This window comes from Malaclemys terrapin, chromosome 2 (genome assembly GCF_027887155.1).
Source record: "Malaclemys terrapin pileata isolate rMalTer1 chromosome 2, rMalTer1.hap1, whole genome shotgun sequence".
In the NCBI taxonomy this organism is placed as follows: Eukaryota; Metazoa; Chordata; order Testudines; family Emydidae; genus Malaclemys; species Malaclemys terrapin.
In genome coordinates, this window is record NC_071506.1 from 99,012,925 (window position 1) to 99,034,071 (window position 21,147).

The following is a 21,147-nucleotide window of genomic DNA, read 5'->3' on the forward strand; positions in this document are numbered from 1 at the left end:
AGTTATTCTCTTTGTCTAGATAATGGCTTGAAACGAAATCACCATTATCTTTCTTGGGGGACTAATCAGATTCTTTGTTTGATGCCAGAATCCTTAACTCTCATGGTTTCTAATGAGTTTCACTTCTTTGGAATGAACCTCACTATGTAAAATATTTATCTAAGTCCAGTTGTTGATAGCCTTCTCCAGCAAATCACAAGAGAGATGGATATCTGCCAGAGACAGTTGTGTAATTGTATCAAAATAAATGTAACTAAGATGAGATATTGTATGGGTTTTTACTGTATGGATTATTACATTCTGTCTCCCCCAATATGCTTTTTAATACTTTGAACACTTGTGTATGAAATAGAAGAAAATAAGAAACTAGTGTCACAGTGCTAGCTCCTATAACTTTTTGAGGCATTGCAGCTCAACATTTACGTGAGGTGAACACACTCTTTCACCTTGGGACTGATTCTGTTGGAGTCTAATGTGACCATTTTGGTATATATCATTTTAGTATAGCTTTGTCAGCGTGGTGTTTTTTCTTAACAATATTTTGGATTTTGTGAGGATTCTATTTAATCGGCATTTTAATTTGTTTAGGCACAGGACAGAACAGATGCCATCGTTGGCATTTGTCGCATCGTATGGAGAGGAACTTTTCTGCCAGAACCATAAGAAAGTTTGTTTGTTTGTTTCCTTGTTTGTTTTCCACCTAATTTTTTTTCTTTTTTAATGATAAAGAGTCATCAACATAGTTTCAATTTATCTATGCCAGTTCCCAAAGGTAACTGGGCACTTGAACAGAATCTGACTTATACACAAATTAAAAAACTAGGGCCCAAGTAAGTCCACAGAACTGGAAGCGAAATCACATTCGTGACTGCTGAACATTAGAATGCAAAAGAACTTTTCAGATACTGCAGAACCTTCATCCCTACACAGTTCTGACTACATTTGGTAGTGTAAGTTTCCGTAGTGAAACAATTAGACAAGATGGGCAGCAGAGTGGTTACGTTTCCTTTCTGCTAAATTATCAGTTATTATTATAATTGACTTAGTTGCTGGGAGCTGTTACCCCATAAATGTTCTTTGTCTCCATGCACTTACATTCCAGTTGATTGCCTTAGAGGTTATTTTGAATTCTTTTTATATTTTAAAAAGTGCATGTTCTCATTTTGTGTGTTCTATTATGTTACTCTGAATCCAGACCAATAAAAGTTATTGTAGATCCAATTTGCTCAGTTTAAAATAAATTATAGAATAATCCACCGTTGGTAAGTTGTCATAAATATTTATCAGCCCGGGGGCGAGGGGAGAACTATTAGCCCATCTGTATTAGTTAATATATGTTTGTGTGTGTGATGTTGAAGAGAAGAAAACTGTTGCTGCTTTGGGGGGACGGGAACATGGGGGATGATGTTGATGCTATTGAATGGGATGTAAAAGGATAGGAGAAACAGTGCTACTGCTGTTGTTTTACCTGGGGTATGAAGGTGCTGAAATACGCTGAGTGGTGCGTGAACTGCTGGCTCAGGGAGGCTAGCCCCCAACCCCACCTCTTCCACGCCGCCCCCCTCGCCAGAGGCCAGAGCTCCCCACTAGGGTTGCTGGCCCCCGCCCCAGGGTAACATCCCCAGCCCCAGAGCACCGTGCGGGCAGTATGGCCACAGCCCCAGAGCCCCATTAGGATGAGCAGCGCGGCCCCAGCCCTGCCAGCCCCAGAGCTCTGGGAGAGCAGGCAGCATGGCCTCAGCCGTGCCCCAGAACACTGGGAGGGCAGAGCGGCCCCAGCAACAACCCCAGCCTGAGCTGGGGCCATGGCATGGGAAGAGCCACCCAAAGAGTGGGAAGCAGAAGGGGGACTGAGGGCAGAGCGTGGGTGGGGCCACGCCTGGCTATTTGGGGAGACTCAGCTTCCCCCAACCTATGATACCCGCCATCCATGTGCGTCTCACTTCCTTCTCCCCTACCCCCAATTATGGAGTGTGGCTGCAAGAGGCCATCTCAGTTTCTTCTTCTATATGCCTTCATCTGCCATGCCATCATCAGGTGGGCAGAGGACTTTCTGTACTTAATTTTAATCAAGATTGTTGGAACACAGAGCCACTAGAAGAGTAGGGCCACTGCAGTCAGAGCCAAATGGCAGCTACACAGGAATAGTGGCCAAGTCCCCAAATATTAAAGGGACAGTTTCAGTTAACCCATACGACGATTTATTCATCTTGGGCAAGCAGGCAAATGGTAACAGGTTGAAATAATCCAAAGGCATAAGAAATTAAGAGTTGAAAAAGCATTAGATACCTCCCCAACTAGACAATTGCCAGTCTTCATTGCCTTCTCTTTACAGTTCTTCAGTCAGTTTTCAATTACTATGACCATGCTTATGTGTAAGCCAATATGAATTCATATTTAAAGTAATATTTCATGGGGACTATATCAAATGTTTTAATAAAGCTCAGATATATTACATATACTACGTTTACTTTGTCCACTAATTTTGCAGATCAAAAACGTGATTTAGTTTGTCTGGCATGATAACTTCATAGATCCATGATGCTTATTATTCATGGTTCTGTTTTCCTCTTGATGTTCACAAATGTAAGCCAATGTGACTACTCACATGCTTAAAATTAAGCACATGCTCAAGTATCTTGCTGGGTTGGGGAATAGAGTTTTACAAATTATCCTCTAAGTACTTACAATCAATAGGTATTCTTTAAATAATTAGAATAATAAAATTAATACATTACAGAAATTTGACAGCTTAATTACATAAGAAGCCCAGTTTTTCACCCGAAGTCAATGGGAGTTATGCCATTTATTTCATTGGGAGGAGACCCAGTCCAACTTTGATTGTGTACTTAATACTTGGTTTTAAAAAACAGTCAAATTACATATTGGAATAGCTGTTTCAGAGCCCTGGGAAAGTACAGGGTAAACATTTTGTATTTAAATTGATAATTTTAACAGTTTGGTCACAGCCCTGAGTAAGGAGCACTGGCAGCACATAGGTCCACTACCTCAGCAGGATCCCTGGGAGCAACAGTGATTGAGGCAGGACACTTTTTGACACTTTTTTACTGGGGCGGGGGAGAGGGGCAGTAGTTTACTGCTGCACTGAAAAATGTAGTTTGTGGAGAATCCATTCCATGATCCGTCCTGGTCTTTTAGAGTACCGAGTATAGTAGCCAGGTCAGGAGTCCAATCCAGGTGTTGGTTTGGACTAGAGAGTTCAGTTAGCTACAAAGGCAGAAGCTGTATGCTGTGTTCTGTGAGCTCTACAATTAAACCAGTGGTCTGTGGAATCTTACTTTAAAACTATATACAGAAGCCACCTCCTAAATTAATTAGGACACAACAAAAAGGTTGCAGCTTACTTACCCCTGTGCATCCAGCCAGTTTCTGGGGAAAGGACAGCACAGAACCGTGGCTTAGCCTACTTCTCATTCCCTCCACCTCCTTGGGGAGGTGTAGGGGGTGTTGGAGAGAAGAAGAGAAATAGCTGCTATGCAGTCCCTGTGCTCCATGCAGAACCACACCCAACGTCTAGTCCTAATGCAGGGAGTCCTTACTTCCCTTCACTATGGCTATAGGGCTCAGGACAATCTAATCTTACGCACTTTACCCAATTGATCGGAATGGTTCCAAAAGAGCTTTCAAGACAAATATAGCTTCTTGAGAGTTCTGATTTTTTTTTCTTGGAGATTTTTCACTTTTGTAAAAATATTAATAAAGAAAACAATTGCATATGAAAAACAACATATAAGATCAGTTAAGTTTGTTCACATGTAGAAATTTTTAAGATGTTTAGACCTTAATGTGTCTTCTCTTGTTGCAGTAGGAAATCCCAGCTCCTAGAATCAAGCTGTTAACTTCAAGAACAATTTTAATTTTATTACAGCTAGACAGAAGACCAAAAATATATACACACACACCATATTTTATTACAGATGTTAAAAAATGTTCAGAGTATGTAGAGTAAGTAAAATGCTGTTTTAGTACAGACAGTTCACGCTGGCCAGCAGCTTTTGGTCACTCCTAGTTGCCAAATTACGTAAGTGCTGATATATGAGGGATAATTTCCATTTTGTAGCCTAGATTCCCATGTCAGAATCCATGGGACATAATCCCATTTTCATTTAAGGGGACAGGCTGTCAAAGCTTAATTGGCTTTAATTGTGCTGCCCTAATTAATGACAGCATATTCCATGATTTAAATAAATGAACTATTTTAAAAATACTTTAGAAGTCCTGTCTTGCACATTTACTATGCAGCTAACGTATTAAATCAGAGGGAGTTATGCCAATGTAGTAATTTAACTAAAACATATGTTAGCTCCTTTCACCGAAAGATCTGATCCTCTAAGTACTTTTGCATGTAAGTATGTTTATTTATCTGAATAGGCCTCTTGAGTTCACTGAGACTATGCATATGAGTCAAGTCAGTCATATGATTAAGTGCTTGCAGGATTGGGTTCTAACACAGTAACTTGCTGTTCAAATGCACTAGTCCAGAAAATCTATTTTTCCCTAATGTGCATTTATATCATAGCATGAGTGTTAGCAAGCATAGACCCTGATCCAAAAAAACACTTACCATATGTGTGTAACTTTAAATAGTGAGTAGTTCCATTTAAGTCAACTGGCACTGCCCACATGCTAAAAGTTACAGATGTGCTTAAGTATTTTGTTGAATCAGAATCATAAAGAACAGGTTAGCCAGTTGTGAAGCTGCTATCTAAAAAGTTTTCTGTGCTTGCACAGTCTAAAAGAATGCAGATATCTGTTTAAGTTCTTATATGACACCAATTGCCATAGTATCGGAGCAGTAATTTTTTACTGCATCAGGGCCCACATATTTATAGAATATTTTAAAGCTGCTTTATTTCCAATTTGAAGAAGTCAGGCAAGTTTCCACTCATGCAAAAAGAACTATGTTAATGTGCTATAGGTGTATAGAGGGAAATCAGAAATAAAGAATAGTGTTGCCTTCCTGCAGTGCAGTTTGTAAGTTCCCTGTCTCTCCTTGTAAGTTTGCAACCAGTAGTGTAAAGTCCTGTATGATCTGTACAAATTCAAACACTTATCAGTTGATGGCTCTCTATTGTTCTCAGCATTTAAAAAAAAATAGAAGACTTGTCCTCTTAATTATGATTCAGGATTTCAAGGCTTGAGTTCCCATGAGGGAAAATGCTTTGTAGGCTAGTAAAAGTATCAAGTTTTACATCAAATCTCATATCTCCTTCAGGGCATGTGTTATCTTATGGCCACATACACACATTGCTTTGTTCTGCTGGTTTTCAGTTTTAAATGACTAACTAGATATTCTGCCACTGAGGGGTTTTTTTAAATTTAAAAAAGGAGAGCAATAGAATCAGAATTCTGCAAATTAAAAAAAAAAGTAGAGTAAATGCACTGTTGTAATGGAAAATCCATGGCTCCAAATACATGGGCACCAATCCAAGCCAGCTTGAAATCAGCTATATACATCTTCATTACTTCTCTAGTTAGAGACATATCGGCTATAGCTACACTTTGAGCTGGGGTATACACGTCTCTCACTGAGATAGCATGCTAAAGGTTGAAGTGTAGCTTCAGTAGAATGGGTAGCAGCAAGCAGGAGCACAAGCTGGCTCCCCCGCGTACAAGCATGCCTGGAGCCAATGGGTATGTACTTGGGATGGCTTGTGCCACCACTCACTGCTGCCTGTGCTACCACAGCTACACTACTATTTTCAGTGCACTAGCTCGATGAGAGCTAGCACAAGTCTGTGTACGTGAGCTGGGAATCACACCCCAGCTCGACGTGTAGATTAGATAGATATTAACCTGTAAGCTAAAGTAGAGTAAAGAACTGTTTAGCTGATGGGAGTTTTAAAAATATTAAATCCAGTTTTTAAATTACGAAAGCATTGAAAGGTGTCGTAGCAGAAAACTTTTTTTCTGCTTTGTAACTTAAACGTATCTAAACTCATTTTCTTTTTCAAAATTTGTCCACCCCAAAAAAATCTGCTTCTGTGATGAGATCTTATGCACAATGTTTCAACTTCAGATGAATTTTTATAACAGCCTTATAAACTGTTAAAAAGAAGAATATAGGATGGTAATACTGTCAGGTAAATAACTAGAGCAGTATAAATTCAGTGGGGAGTGGGGTGGGTGATGCTCTTCTGGTGAACCTGGTGATTCCTTTATATATAAAGAACATATTTATTCATGCCTTCTTAGCTAGACTCCTATCCGCCATGTTTATTACCATACCAATAATGAGGTGACAATAAAAATATGCATCATTAATTTTTAAGACAGGCAGTGTTAAAGAAAACTATCAGACATTCACAGTGTAATAGACCTGTTGGCTGCTTTTTAGCAACATATCATTTTTATTTTCAAGTGTCTGAAGAGTCAGTTTCTGTTCAGGTCTCAACAATCCTCACTTTATAATGCAGTTTCATACAGTACCTCAGGGAAATCTGAGGCAAAGCCTAACTTGTTCAAATCAGCTGTAAATGCTTAATGTTGCATAATGGAGCAGAATTCTTAGAAAAATAACACAGCCTCCTTTTTAATGTGTGTAGTATTAAAAAAATAGTTCCCTGCAAAAAAGTGCATGTTATTGTTTCCCTTTGCATAAAAATTGAATAAATATTTATGTAACAATTCACTATTCTATTTCATGCATTATTAAAATTCATTATGGCAATTATAAATGACCACATCAGCTAGAAGGCTCAATAAGGCGCTTTTTTTTTTTTTTGCTTTGCCGTTCTGGCTTAGGGCGGCCAAAAAGCCAGAGCCGGCCCTGCTCCTAAAAAGAGGTAATAAGATTTATTGAGCATGTAAATTAAATTACTATTTTTTTCCCAGCAAGATCATGGCCTTTTCAGATTAATGTCTTAATTTATATCTGTACTAGCAGGACTGATTATATCACCTTTATTTATACCCTTTATTTTGAAAAAAATAAATCTTTTTGACCCAGAACAATCAAGCTGTGCACGTAACTAATCTGTGTGAATATATGTTCCTGTCACTTTTACCCTCATGCTCCATTCCCATCACCTCCTTTTCTTTGTTATACCCACTTGTAATGTGTTATCTTATATTAACTAGTCAGGGCAGAGACACTTATGGTCCTATACTATATTTCTTCGTTCAGGTAATTAGAATCAATGGGAGTTTTGCTTGTTTAAGGACTGCAAGATTAGTTCCTTGTTGTAATGGGCTCTTTCATTGTGCTTCGAGTTTGTGATTTCACACAGAGCTAAATTCTCATGCCTCTTAATTCTCCACTTATCAAAATGGCTACATTAACCTAAAATAAATGTCCCTAGAAAGTAGAATTTGATGTTACAAAAATACTCCCACAGCTTGTTTGAAAGGCATGTGAATATTCCTAACATACAATCAAAACAAAACCCAAATGACTTGAAAAGGATGATGTAACATTCTTTACTTTAGTATGCCAAGATTGAATTGATATCTGCTGCAGGCAGTCTAAGAAAAAATTGATTTGCTCCCAATATATGCTGCAGAAAAGGTGTAGCACATTACTCTTTTTGTAACCTTTTTGTTATGTGAAAAGGGCATAACCGTATAATTGCACAAAGTCTTTAATTATCTTAATTGAGTCATTTTCAATAATTCAGTTACATACATAGTGCTATAGCTTTGCATAATATTCTAAAAGAATAACAGTTAGATAACTGTTTTTAACTATTAGAAGAAATCCCAACGTCTAGATTTTTGTCATTCATTTTTAAAAAGTTCGGTTTTGGAATTCATGTCACACAAAAAAATACCAATTTCTAGTTTAGTAAAGAAACCCAGCTGCAAAGGTGATTTTGCTGTGTTTAATTATTTTGGGGGTTTGTTGCTCCTGCATGCCCTGTGGCTTTCAATCTGTCTTTACATTTCTTCCTGTTTAATTAATCTCAAAGTTCGGTGCAGCTATAAAGTGTTCCTTTACACTGTTTTGTGTCAGTATATATTTAAGGTAGCATTTTCAAGGTCCAATTCTGCAAACACTCCATGGATGGAACTACCTCCATTTTGGTAACCCTAATGGGTGACTAATCTTAAAAACGGCAGAATGGGTTATACTACAGAATTATTTCTGTGATCCCAGTACACTTCCAGTAAAGCCAATATCAAAACTTCTATTGACTTACAAGGGGATCCCTCTCACGGAGATAGGCTTCTAAATCCAGGCTGCAAGGAGGCGCCCATATATGCTTAGTGATCAATGAACAGGAACCCCTCCCCTTAAGTCAGATGAATTAGGCATCCAAGTAATTTCTTGTGGAAATAAGTTAGGTGCCTGCTTCACTCACAAAGTGGCCTGAGGAGGAAGCAGTGTCAGTTTATAACTTTTAGTCCAGTGGTTAGAGTACTCACTTTGGACACTCAGGTTCAATTCCTTCCTTTGCCAGAGGGGGAGAAAGAATTTGAACAGGATTCTCCCACAAAAGAGCTCTAAGCACTGAGCTATGGGATAAACTGAAGTGGGACTTTCTCATTCTCATTCAGATCTCATTCTCATTCAGATCTGAAACTCAAAAAAGAGTCTTACAAAAAGTGGAAACTAGGTCAAATTACAAAGGATGAATATAAACAAATAACACAAGCATGTAGGGACAAAATTATAAAGGCCAAGGAATAAAACAAGATTAAACTAGCTAGAGATATAAAGGCCAACAAGAAAACATTCTATACATACATTAGAAGCAAGAGGAAGACCAAGGACACTACAGGGTAGGCCCATTACTCAATGAGGGGGGAAAACAATAACAGAAAATGTGGAAATGGCAGAAGTGTTAAATAACGTTTTTGTTTCAATTTTCACCATAAAGGTTAGTAGCGATTGGATGTGTAACATACTGAATGCCAGTGAAGATGAGGTAGGATCAGAGGCTAAAATAGGGAAAGAACAAGTTAAAAATTGCTTAGATAAGTTAGATGTTTTCAAGTCAAGTGCCTGATGAAATACATCTTAGAATACTGAAGGAGCTGACTGAGGAGGTATCTGAGCCATTATTGATTATCTTCGAAAAGTCATGGAAGATGGGAGAGATTCCAGAGGACTGGAAAAAGGCAAATATAGTGCCCATCTATAAAAAGGGAAATAAGGACAACCTGGGAAATTACAGATCAGTCAAGCTTAACTTCATTACCCAGAAAGATAATGGATCAAATAATTAAGCAATCTATTTGCAGACGCCTAGAAGATAATAAGGTGATAAGTAACAGTCAGCATGGATCTATCAAGAACCCAAAGCATTCCTTGGGGTAACAAGCTTTGTGGATAGGGGGGAAGCGGTAGCTGTGATATATCTTGAGTTTATTAAGGATTTTGATACTCTCTGGCATGACCTTCTCATATACAAACTAGGGAAATATAACCTATTTGGAGCTATTATAAGGTGGGTGCATAACTGGTTGGAAAACCATTCCCAGAGAGTAGTTATCAGTGGTTCACAGTCAAGCTGGAAGAGCATATAGAGTGAGGTCCTGCAGGGATCGGTTATGGATCCAGTTCTTTTTAATTTCTTTATCAATGATTAGATAATGGCCTAGAGAGAGCACTTACAAAGTTTGCGGACAATACCAAGCTGGGAGGGGTTGCAAGTGCTTTGGAGGATAGGATTAAAATTCAAAATGATAAAGACAAAAGCAAAGTACTCCACTTAAGAAGGAACAATCAGTTGCATGCATACAAAATGGGAAATGACTGCCTAGGAAGGAGTACTGCGGAAAAGGATCTGGGGTCAGAGTGGATCACAAGTTAAATATGAGTCAACAGTGTAACACCATTGTAGAAAAAGCAAACATCATTCTGGGATGTATTAGGCTATGTCTACACTGGCACTTTCATTGCTAAAACTTTTGTCACTCAGGGGTGTGAAAAAATACACCCCTGAATGACAAAAGTTTTAGCGACGAAAAGTGCTGATATGGACAGCACTTTGTTGGCAGGAGCCACGTTCCCATCAACAAAGCTACCGCCCTCACTGGGGGTGGTTTTATTTTGTCACCAGGAGAACTCTCCCAGCGATGAAAAGCAGCCCCACAGCACACCTTACAATGGTGCAGCTGCAGTGGCACAGCCGTGCCATTGTAAGATGCATTGTGTAGACATTGCCTTAGCAAGAGCATTGTAAGCAAGATACGGGAAGTAATTCTTCAACTGAAGTACTGTGTCCAGTTCTAGGTGCCACATTGCAGGAAAGATGTGGACAAATTGGAGAAAGTCCAGAGAAGAGCAAAAAAAAATTATTAAAGGTTTAGAAAACATGACCTTAGGAGGGAAGATTGAAAAAATTGTTTAGTCTGGAGAAAAAACGACTGAATGGGGACACAATAACGGTTTTCAAGTACATAAAAGGCTACAGTATTACAAAGAGGAGGGAAAAAATATTCTCCTTAATCTCTGAGGATAGGACAAGAAGCAATGGGCTTAAATTGCAGCAAGGGATATTTAGGTTAGCCATTAGGAAAAACTTCCTAACTATTAAGCACTGGAATAATTGCCTAGGGAGTTTGTGGAATCTACATCACTGGAGATTTTTCAGAGCAGGTTAGACAAACACCTGTCAGGGATGGTCTAGATAATACTTAGTCCTGCCATGAGTGCAGGGGACTGGACTTGATAACCTCTCGAGGTCAGTTCCGGTCCTACAATTCTATGGTTCTCTCCTGTTGAGACTGTTCCACTGTGGATAAATAATGTAAGAGTGATTGAAGCAGGGAACTGGACCCTGGGTCTCACACCTCCTACAGGGTGCCCTAACCCATGGACATTAAAGTCATTTTCATTCTCTCTCACTGATCCAATGACTGTTCCACTGTGATTAAATACTGAAGTCCTTGGGCCAGAGAGAGAGTCAGAATGACTCTGTTGCCTGGTGGAAGACCCAGTGTCAGTCCTCCAGCCTCCAGTACTCTTTCTTTAGTTCACCACAGTGGAACAGTGTCAAGTGGAGAGACTGAGGGAACTCCACCTCAGAATATCCCACAGCTCAATGATAAGAGCACTCTTCTAAGAGGTGCGGGAGAGCCCTGTTCAAATCCTCTCTCCTTCTTTCATCCTGTGCCCCCTAGCAGAGAAGGGAATTGAATCTGTGTCTCCCACATTTCAGGTGAATGCCCTAATCACTGGGCTAAAATTTATAAAGTGGGCAATACTATCACCACCTCCTTTTTCAGTGGTGGCCAGATTTTGAATGGGACCTGAACCAGTAGGCATCCTCTGTGCATACCAGCCAGATTGGGCCTCACAGATAAAATAAGAGAGTGGTCTTCCCTCAGTTTGTGGATTGGATTGGACCCTGCACGAGAGATAGGTGGCCAAATGCTTATCTTCCCCCAATTCATAGATCACTCTGGGGCTTAGGTGGGAGATAGGTGTCTGGATGGGTAGAATGAGGCATCACCGCATGGACACGGGTAGAAATGTAGGAGCCGAGAGAACCTTATACACTGAAAATGTAGGCACCAAGTGAGTTTAGACACCTACACAGTTTGACAGGATTACAGTGGAGCCAAAAGCTTGGATTTTGGTGCATAAATCAAGATTTGGGCACCTAAGCACCTTTGTGGATTGAGGTTTCTGTTCCTTTGCGATGGCAGAGTAGGGGATGGGTAAAGGTGGCTTTCTCTGAAAAATAGTTAAGGTATTGTAAGATGTTACTTTTTCATTAATTTTGGAGGGGGTGGGGTGAATTTATTGCTGGTGAAAGGTCCTGGCATATTTGACTCATCTAGGTTTAATGAAGCCCTATGTTCCTGAGAAGCAACAGTGTAACCTTCCCTACATGCTTTACTAATCTGTGTCAGTTGTGAAAGGAATTAGAAGGAAACACTGTCTCTGAGTCCATTAGACTCTCTGCTGAGCCTGCTCACAAAAGTGCCAAGTAATATCTAATGGGTTTAGAGATATGAGCACTTGTCCATTAGGAATTGGACTGAGACAACCAAAGCACTAAGGCTACTAAATAACCTTCAGGTTGTAATGAATGTGTAGTCAGTACCAACATCATCAAGAGTTGAGACACTAACCTAGATGTGAAAAGCGTGGTATCCGTTGTTCCCTTGACCAATTAGTCTCTCTGATGATCTTCATCTTGAAGTTACAATGCAATTGTGACCTAATCTTTAGCAGGTAGATTTGAAACGCTACCAAAGTTCATATACAGCAGCTTGAAATACCAGCATTGTTGTTATTATTTTATTATTATTTCATTAGCCAAAGCAAAATAAAATAAATAAATTGGTTTTTAATGTTGCCAATTCTTGTTAATGCCTCATAAACTAGAGGAACTTTCAAATACTTATGTGTAATGGAACCTATCACAGAGTGTTTTTTGCCTTTAACATTTTTTGCAAATAATAATAAATTAATCCTCATAAATATCCCTGTGAAGTGGGAAAATATTATTGTCTCTGTTTTACATGCAGGAAGGCACAGGGAAGTTAAATGAGTTGGTCATGGCCACAGATCAAGTCAATGAGAGAGAAGGTCAGAATTCAGAGTGCCTGGATCCCAATCAGAACCTTTGTCTGATAGACTACTTTGCCCCTGGAAAATGTACACATTGTACGTTGTGTAGTGCATAGTGCTTTACTTCAACCTATAATATACTTTAATTTAATCCCATTTAAAATACATTTAAAATAGGTTCGTTTGAGACTTTCTGGAAATTCTCTGGGACCAGAAATTTCTCAACACACAATAATTCAGGGTATATCTTTCCTAGAATAAAGGGTGTTTTGGGTGTTTTAGAATGTTCTATACTAGTTTCTGAAACTAGTATAGACAAAGCAAGTTGTACTTTATTGTGTGCTAGTTGGTCAGATTGAAGCCTCAGTTCTCCCCAGAGTTGTCTGTCATGATAATCATGAGGTCACATGTATCATGGGTATCATCCACATAGGTATCAAAACCTCTCATGGCAAAAACTTATGAGACTCCACCATTAGGTTTAATAGAAGCTCTGGTCATTCTGATGAGAAGTCAAAGGAGCCATTTTTGAAGTGAATAGAGTTACTCCAGATCTTAATGAGAGCAGGATTTGTCTATCTGTTTTCTTTCCAACCCTGGACTCGCCTATCAAGTGGAGAAAGTTAAATGAGTTGCAAACTGCCCTTTAATCAACTAGTTCTTCCAAAATGTATTCCCCCTCTACATATTTGCTCCCAAAGGTTGCATTTTAATTTTTTGATAAAACTGAATTGTAAATACAAAATTAAATTATGAGTGTTATTAGAGCAAAAAAATCATGAAAATTATGTCTTGCTCAAGATATTTCTGATATTAGTATTCATTCAGTACTACATTCTGAAAGCCAGCAAGCAAGCTATATTATGAATTGTTCTGAGAGACACTGCAGCAAACAGTATGAGCACAGAAAAAAAATACACATTAATCATGATTCTGTGATGGTAGTTTTGATAGCAAACACAAATCCCATAAATATTCTAGATTTAAAATGCATATATGAATGGTGTCTCTTTTTCAGTCTTCAATTATTAAATTAATAATAATTAAAACAAAGGTTTTTGTAGTTTTTCACTCACAAGAACATTATTTTTAAAATATTGCAAGCAGTTTGCAGGCATTGCAAGGCATTTTTATAATGTTTCTCTTGCAAAATAGGTACATATTGCAATTTAAGAATTGTACTCTAGCAATATTAATTATATTATATTATTATTATTTATTTATTTTATTACAAATTCAGTTTGCTGGGTTAGTGAATTGCTATGCACTGAATTTAGAATGAGATGCCGGTTTGTGCCTTGTTATCAGTACACAGCTGCTTGCCTTACATGACTAACTTCTGAAACAGCTTTCCTGGCATGCCTGGAATAGAATATTTTATGTGAAAATAAATGAGTTTGTGAAAATCTTTAATTATTTTACTTTTATGAAAGGATAAAATCTTCCAGGCTTTTTCTCTAAGCCTTTTTGGAGCTTTCAAGTTAAAAGAATACAGAATAGATTCACCTTTTTTTTTTTTTTTTTTTTGCTAACTCAGAACAAAGTGTATTTTCCCTTTTCACCCCTAATTTTAAAGCCATCAAAATCTCAATCCCCACTATGCATGTCTGAAGTGTAAAGCACCAAATAAAGATTAAGGGCCTGATCCAGAAAAATCTCCTACATGTATGTTTAGTCTTCTACATACCTGTGTCAATCAACTTCAGGGGACTATGGGCCCATTCAAAGCCTAGCCAAAACTCTTCCAAGTATGTTTAATCTCATATGTAGCTCCACTGCAACTGATATAACTAAGGGCCTGGCCCAAAGCCTAATAATGTCATTGGAAACACTACTGATTTTAATTAGCTTTGGAGCAGGCCCTGGTTGAAGGAGAAAGGCTCCAGGTAAGCAAAACACTTAGGCACAAAACACTTAGGCTTAACTTTAAGCACATGAGTGATCGCATCCATTTAGGCAAAGCACTGATATGTGTGCTGAATTTCGACTTCAGTAGGACTTAAGCACACGCATGAGTGGTTTGCACAACAGCCACTTTCAGGCAGAGAACTATGCTGCCTGGAAAAACCTCTGGTCAAGAAGACGAGATACAGATCTCTGCCCAAGAGAGGTGACGGCTGAGGAGCCAAGAGCCTAAAAGTGGGTGTCCTTGCTAGACTATGAGTGTGTACAAGTGTAGTTGCCCTAAACTGTGAAACAAGGAATATCTAGTCTGAAAAGGAAAGTAGTGCTTATAGATGTGTCTTCTACTGTTGGACAGATTTCAATTGACTGCAATTAGAAAAGAAGTGTCACTTATTGTACAGGGCTTGCAAACTATGCCACCATCACTTTGGAAGGGAGAAGAGTTGAATTTGGCACTTTTCCTTTTTTTTACAAATAATAAAAACAAAGTAAACTAGACCTTGCTGTATATTATTAATGTACCTGAGAAAGTCTTATTTTACTACCTCAAAAAACCTTGTCCAGACAGCTCACCTAATGAAAGCCTAATGGCTGCTGTAACTTATGCCAGCTGCTAACTTGCCTAAATAGCTAAAGCTGCAGCCCGGGTTATCCTGGCCATGCCCCTGTCCTCTGACCATGCCCCATTTTCCTACCCAGGTCAGCCCCAGGGAGGGATTGTAGGGCAGGAGCATCTGTGCTGACTCTGCACCAGTGGAGGATCCTTTCTGCACTGGGGTGTTCCTCCTGGTTCCATATACACCAGGTTAAGGCCAGATTGTCCCAACTGTGTAGTGCTAGTTTCCCTCTCTGTGTAAATTGTTACTGTTCTGCTTCCCTTGCAGAGATCTTAAAAAGAAGAAATAAGAGCAAAGAGATGCAAAAGAAAAACAGGCATATAATAGAGTCCTCAGATGGTCAGGGCACCCAGTTTCCAGCCCTGCCTCCCAGTGGGAAGGGCTTCCAGTCCAGTTTCTAACCCTTGTATGTGGCTTAGCTTCGTCTCAGGGTTTTCAAAGTCCTTGCCATCCCATTACTGGAGGCAGTGTGGGGTGAAAGTGAGACTTATGCCCTCTGTCAATAAGGGCAGTTGGTAGGAGAGCCCAGGCCCTCCCCCTGTACTGGGCTCCAAACCAAGGCCCTCTGAGAGCTAACCCCTGGAATGCCCTGCTAGTTGCCTCTCTGGGTCACTTCCTACCATCCGTCTCCCACCACGTCTCCAAGTCGAAAAGCAAAAGAAAAGAAAAGACAGCTAAACCTTCAGCTCCCGCAGGGCTCAGCAGGCATCTTCAGCCCCCTTGTTCAGGAGCCCTTAGTATGGGTCTGTCTTCCTCCCCAGCCTCCCCCTTCTGAGCTTCCTCTCCAGATGGAGCATGCTTTGCAGGTCTGGAGGGGTGGGGCAACCTGGGGCCAGTATTGTCCTTTAACATCTTCAGCGTTTGTACATCCCATCACAAGGCACAACGGGTAGCATAAAGCAAAACTAAAACAGGCACACAGTGGCAGAAGATAACAAAAAGAACTAAAGGGTGGGAGGAACAGTACCTAAAAAGGGCAGTTAATAGGTGGGTAGGATGGTCAGAGAACAGGGGCACTAGACTTCACCTACGTTCAATTTTTGACTCAGCCACAGACTTCCTGTGTGATCTTGGGGAAGAAATTTAATCAACCCTGTGCCTCAGTACCCTATCTGTAACATGGAGATAACACTTCCCTTCCTTACAGCATGTTGCAAAATTAAAATCCATGAATTTCTGAGTGAAGCACTCAGATACTACGGGGACAAGGGTCATACAAGTCCCTAGAGAGAGAGAGAGAAGAGGAAGCAAAAAGGTCAGCAAGAAAAGAGCAACAAAAAAGGATGTAGAGGGGAAATCTTCCTTATTGCTGGGATTTTGGAAAATCTCATGCCTTCATGGGAGGCAGAAGATGATGGATGTGTTTGCCATGCAGCCCCATTTGGGTAGCAAGTTGGTGAGGGCCTTGAGACTGCCCCGACCCCCGCATACATCTGGGAGGATGCAGGGGGAGGTCCATGCAGAGTCCATTGTAAGATCATGATCTAAGCTCTTAAATTTGTTTTACTGGATTCTGGGTAATTGTGATTGTTTACCAGTGGGGTATAGAATTAATGTTACATGATACTAATTAGTCAATCCCTTTATTGGTGATGGAGTGCCAGGAAATTGCTTACAGACCAGATTGCTGTAGTTTGTACTTTCTCTGTATATTCCAAACCATGTATGCACTAATGTATGAATTATCCAGAATGAACAATAATGAATTATGAATGATTCATAATCGTTTATCCAAAGCCAGTTGATTTTAATGTGTTTTGATTTGTAAACAAAATTACTGTAATTTCCTGCACATTTTTGAAAAATATTATATAAAGAACAGAGTAAAAAAAACACTTTTATTTATGTAATGGACTGAATGGTAGAACAAGAAATCTTGAACTGATTTTGACAAAGCTGTTTCCCATAGTGTTTTTAAAGAATCTCTTTTATTACTTTGATCTTTATTATTGGTAAGATGATATTTTGTTTATTACTACAATATTTTATTTAAAAATATTATATAAATATTACTTGCTATCCCTACTAACATGAGTCATAATTATTGTACCATAAGGGTGGTATTAAAATATAGTGTTAGTTTGTTACATTGTTACAAATATACTTCCCAGCAATATAGCACCCTCAACCGTTACCTGTGGAATTCTGTGTCCAGCAACTTGCATTGGAATGTGTGGACTTGTAAACATGCATAAAACTCAAGATAATCTTAAATCTAATATTAAAGGAGCACTGAATTTTTTGAAGTAATTAATCCTCAGAATCGTTCTACAATTTCTCGTAGATTACTGTCTGTTTTCACTGGTTCTGTTCCATGCCTGTGAATAATTCATCCTAACAGTTTAGTCAATGCCTTCATATTAAGCAAACTTCCTGTGTTAAGTTTCAAATTCTTCATGCAGTGTTCCAGGTATTCTCTAATGGTATCAGTGTGAGACTCCTTACTGTGACTCCACAGATGGGAGAGTGTATTTCCATCTCTTTCATCCAAAGCTGGCTCTTTTTCACCATTTATTCTCTTTGATCACATCCAAGATCACGGTGTCTATTCGAAACATTGAGGTGAATGGATTGGTCCAAGCACAATCCAACAGAGTTCACCACCACCTTCCTTTTGCAATGTTGTCTCCAATTTATAAATTCAGATTGCACTGCTGTATTTGCTTCTCTTGAAAGTAAGATGTCCAGTTGTTCTCCACTGTAATTTTTCCATTCTTTAGAGTACTGTGTAGTAGAGGGATCCTGGCTAAACAAGTCACCACTGCCTGATTTTCAAAATGTTCCATTCTGCAGACCACAGGAGAGCAACAGACCATAGTTTTAGAACCACTGTTGAGCAATAGCTTCTGTGCTAATGTGTTGTGCAGGGTATATGTTGTCACAACAACGAAGTAATGCAAACCAGGCACAGAGAAATGATGGTTTGGTGGTTAGGGCCGGGAACTCAGGAGGAGAGCTGGGCAGATGTTTGATTCTTTCGGGTCAGTCAGCAGATGGAAAAATCAGTAGAAATAGTCAATTCAGTTCAGAAATATTCGGAATCTGTCAGCAAATTGGAAAAGTTCATTTCAGGCCAAACAACTGTGTCCCTTTATTACCATGATTAGGGCACTTGCCTGGGAGACCCAGGTTTGACTCTTCACACTACAACAAGGACTTGAACTTCCCTCTTCCCCCTCCTACATGAATGCCCTACCTATGAGGGCTTAGGCCATTCAGGTTCTATCTTTGTATAAATACTTATGATATTTTATTTATCAATACACTATTTTAAATATTCATTGGGCCAAAGTTAAAGAGAGTGAGAATATCTCTATAGCTTAGGGGTTCTCAAACTAGGGGTCATGAGGTTATTACTGGGGAGGGCGGGGATTGCGAGCTGTCAGCCTCCACCCTCAAACCATGTTTCTCCTCCATCATTTATAATAGTGTTAAATATATATAAAAAAGTGTTTTTTAATTTATAAGGGGGGGGGTCTCACTCAGAGTCTTGCTGTGTGAAAGTTTGAGAACCACTGCTATAGCTTGGTGATTATAGTACTCACCTGGGGGAGGGAGGTGAGACTTGAATCCACATCTCCTGCCTCCGAATCAGGCAAAGAGATTTGAATTCAGCTTTTCTACCTCACCCCCTGAGGGATACCTTAATCTCTAGGCTATAAAGTCATTATCTTGCTCTTTGGCACAATGAATTGTTAAGTATTTCTGCAAAGTGGTACAGCTTCACCAGGAGAGATTGAAAGTAACCCACCTCAGAGTAGCTTATTGCCTGGTGGTCAGAGCACCCACCAGGGTGAGATCTGAGTTCAAGCCCCTGTTCCTGTGACCTTGAGCAAGTCAGATATCAAAGATATTTAGACACTTCAAGGTGCAGATAGGCACTTAGTGACCCAGAATCTCTCTGGGCCTAAGTTCCCCATCTGTGTGTTTAAAAAAAAAAAAAGGGAGGGGGATAATAGACTCCCCTTCCTCACAGGAGTGCTGTTAGAGTAAATCCATTAATATTTGTGACATACTCAGATACTGTGGAGATGGGGTCCTGTAAGTTTCCAGGCAGATAACAAGGCAAGCACTTGACTGTATGAAATATGAAAAAACTCACATTTAAATCTCCTAAAAAAAATAGCCAACCAACATGTATTTTATAAAATGTTTGTTTGTTTCAGTCTTTAGAAATCAATCACTAACCCTGGGATTCCTTATGGCCCCGTTTAACAGATGGTATAATCAGTAACCTCACAGGGCTCTCTTGTAAAGCTGAGTAAATTTTGCTGACTCATTGTGACAAATGTGACTTCTTGGCTCACCAGGATATAAAAGAGGTGTTGTAAGTCTCTGGTCAGGAGCTACGAGAGGTGGAAATACAGAGATTCACCAGGAAGGGCTAAGAATGGCAAGGTTTAGGGAGAAAGGGCTGAGGTTTATATTATTTTGTTATTATTTAAGGAAGGCCAAACCCTAGGAAGTACGATATTAGATGGATTCTATATTCTGTCTGGAGAAAGGTAGAAATGCCATTTGCTCACATCCCGTTATTCAAAACCAACTTGCCTCTTTACAAGACATCCACAAAAGAATTAACACAGATCAGTGATCACGTATTCTTTCCATTTCTAACTGCCTTGAGCAGTAGTACATGTTGTGCCAGATCAAAACTATGTATACAGGGCCAGAACCTGAGTTCGTGTAAATCAGTGTAACTCATTGAACTCACTGGAATTACGCCAGATTACATCAGGTGACAATCTGCCCCACAATTCCTCTCGAGGTATCCATCTTAGAGTCAATATGTGCATTGGTACAGAGTTGTTTAAAAAGACTTCCTCGTCTGAAGCCTCTACTAAAATTATTCACTGAAATTAGAACTAGATGAAAAATTTCTGTCAGCTTTTTTCTATTTTCAGTTAGCTTGAAATTTTCTGTTTTGAAAATTTCTGCAAAAAAAGGTGGAAAGTGATGAAGACTCTTCACTTTTTTCAAAGTTTGTTGCCGAAAATGTACCAGCTCTCCCTAAACCCTTTTGCAAGAGGCTGCTATCGGAACGCTGTCTTTAAAGCAGTGATTGTCAGCCACCCATTATGTTCCGCATAAGGCTGACCAGTTTGTGCATCTGCTTTGACTAAGCAAGAAGTCATTGTGCCAGGATTAGGCAATATGCCACTTTTCCAGCTTTAAACACTGTAGGCAAATCCTCAGATGGTGTAAATTGCTGCAATCAGGGCCGGCTCCAGGGTTTTGTCCACCCCAAGCAGCCAAAACAAAAACAACCAAACAAACAAAAAAGCCGCGATCGCGATCTGCGGCGGCAATTCGGCAGGAGGTCCTTCGCTCCCAGGCGGAGTGAGGGACCGTCCACCGAATTGCCGCCGAATACCTGGATGTGCCGCCCCTCTCTGGAGCGGCCACTCCAAGCACCTGCTTGAGAAGCTGGTGCCTGGAGCCGGCCCTGGCTGCAATGCCATTAACTTCAGTGGAGCTGTGTCCATTTACATCAGCTGAGGTTCTGGCAAGTGAGACGTGACTACTGTACATTTGTGGGGGGGGGGAGGGAGAATGAGATGTTTACATGACATAAAACGGACAAGTAAACTATATTCAACAATAAAAGTGGAGCAGAATGAAGCTTACTTTTTTCCTGCTGCTGTTTAATGTATTTCTAATAGCTAACAATACAAATCTACCTCTCTTTTTCTATCCTGTAGAAGTACTGCTCAATCTTAACACAGATTACACTTTATAACATGTGTTAAAAATCTTCAAGGGATGCCATTCCAGGAAATTTTTTAAGGAGAGTGTCAGATATTTACAGGTTATGACAAAATTAGACCAAGACTTCAAATATTAATCCCAGATGTTTAAAGTCAACATGCTGTTGTCAATGGTTACAAAATAATTCATAGCCAATTTCCTGTGAAGCTTGAGACGCACTTAGTGAATGGATCACATGAAGAAGTTTGACAGAATTCTTTGCTGTGGCAATAACATATGCTAGTCCAAGATAATAAACCCTGGAATGTATTATAGATTCAGGGAATAATGCAAGTGATTTCCAGCTGCTTACTCAGTAGCTGACAATATCTGTAATTCTTAGCAACAAGCCTTTTATTTTTCTGTGAATTCACTGTTTCGGAGGGACTC

The 21,147-nt window shown here is 39.6% G+C and overlaps 1 protein-coding gene across 2 annotated transcripts in view; it reads right to left on the bottom strand.

The window, feature by feature from the left end:
- Positions 1 to 21,147, bottom strand: part of DIPK1C (divergent protein kinase domain 1C) — a 59,217-nt gene that overhangs the window by 9,042 nt on the left and 29,028 nt on the right. The window contains exon 4 of one of the 2 annotated variants that reach the window (XM_054021087.1): positions 17,113 to 17,796. The exons of the other annotated variant lie outside the window; for it this stretch is intronic. Coding sequence (XP_053877062.1) covers positions 17,782 to 17,796 — 15 coding nt within the window. The 3' untranslated portion in view covers positions 17,113 to 17,781. Of the gene's footprint in view, positions 1 to 17,112; positions 17,797 to 21,147 lie in introns of those variants that run through there. 2 annotated transcript variants of the gene reach the window in all.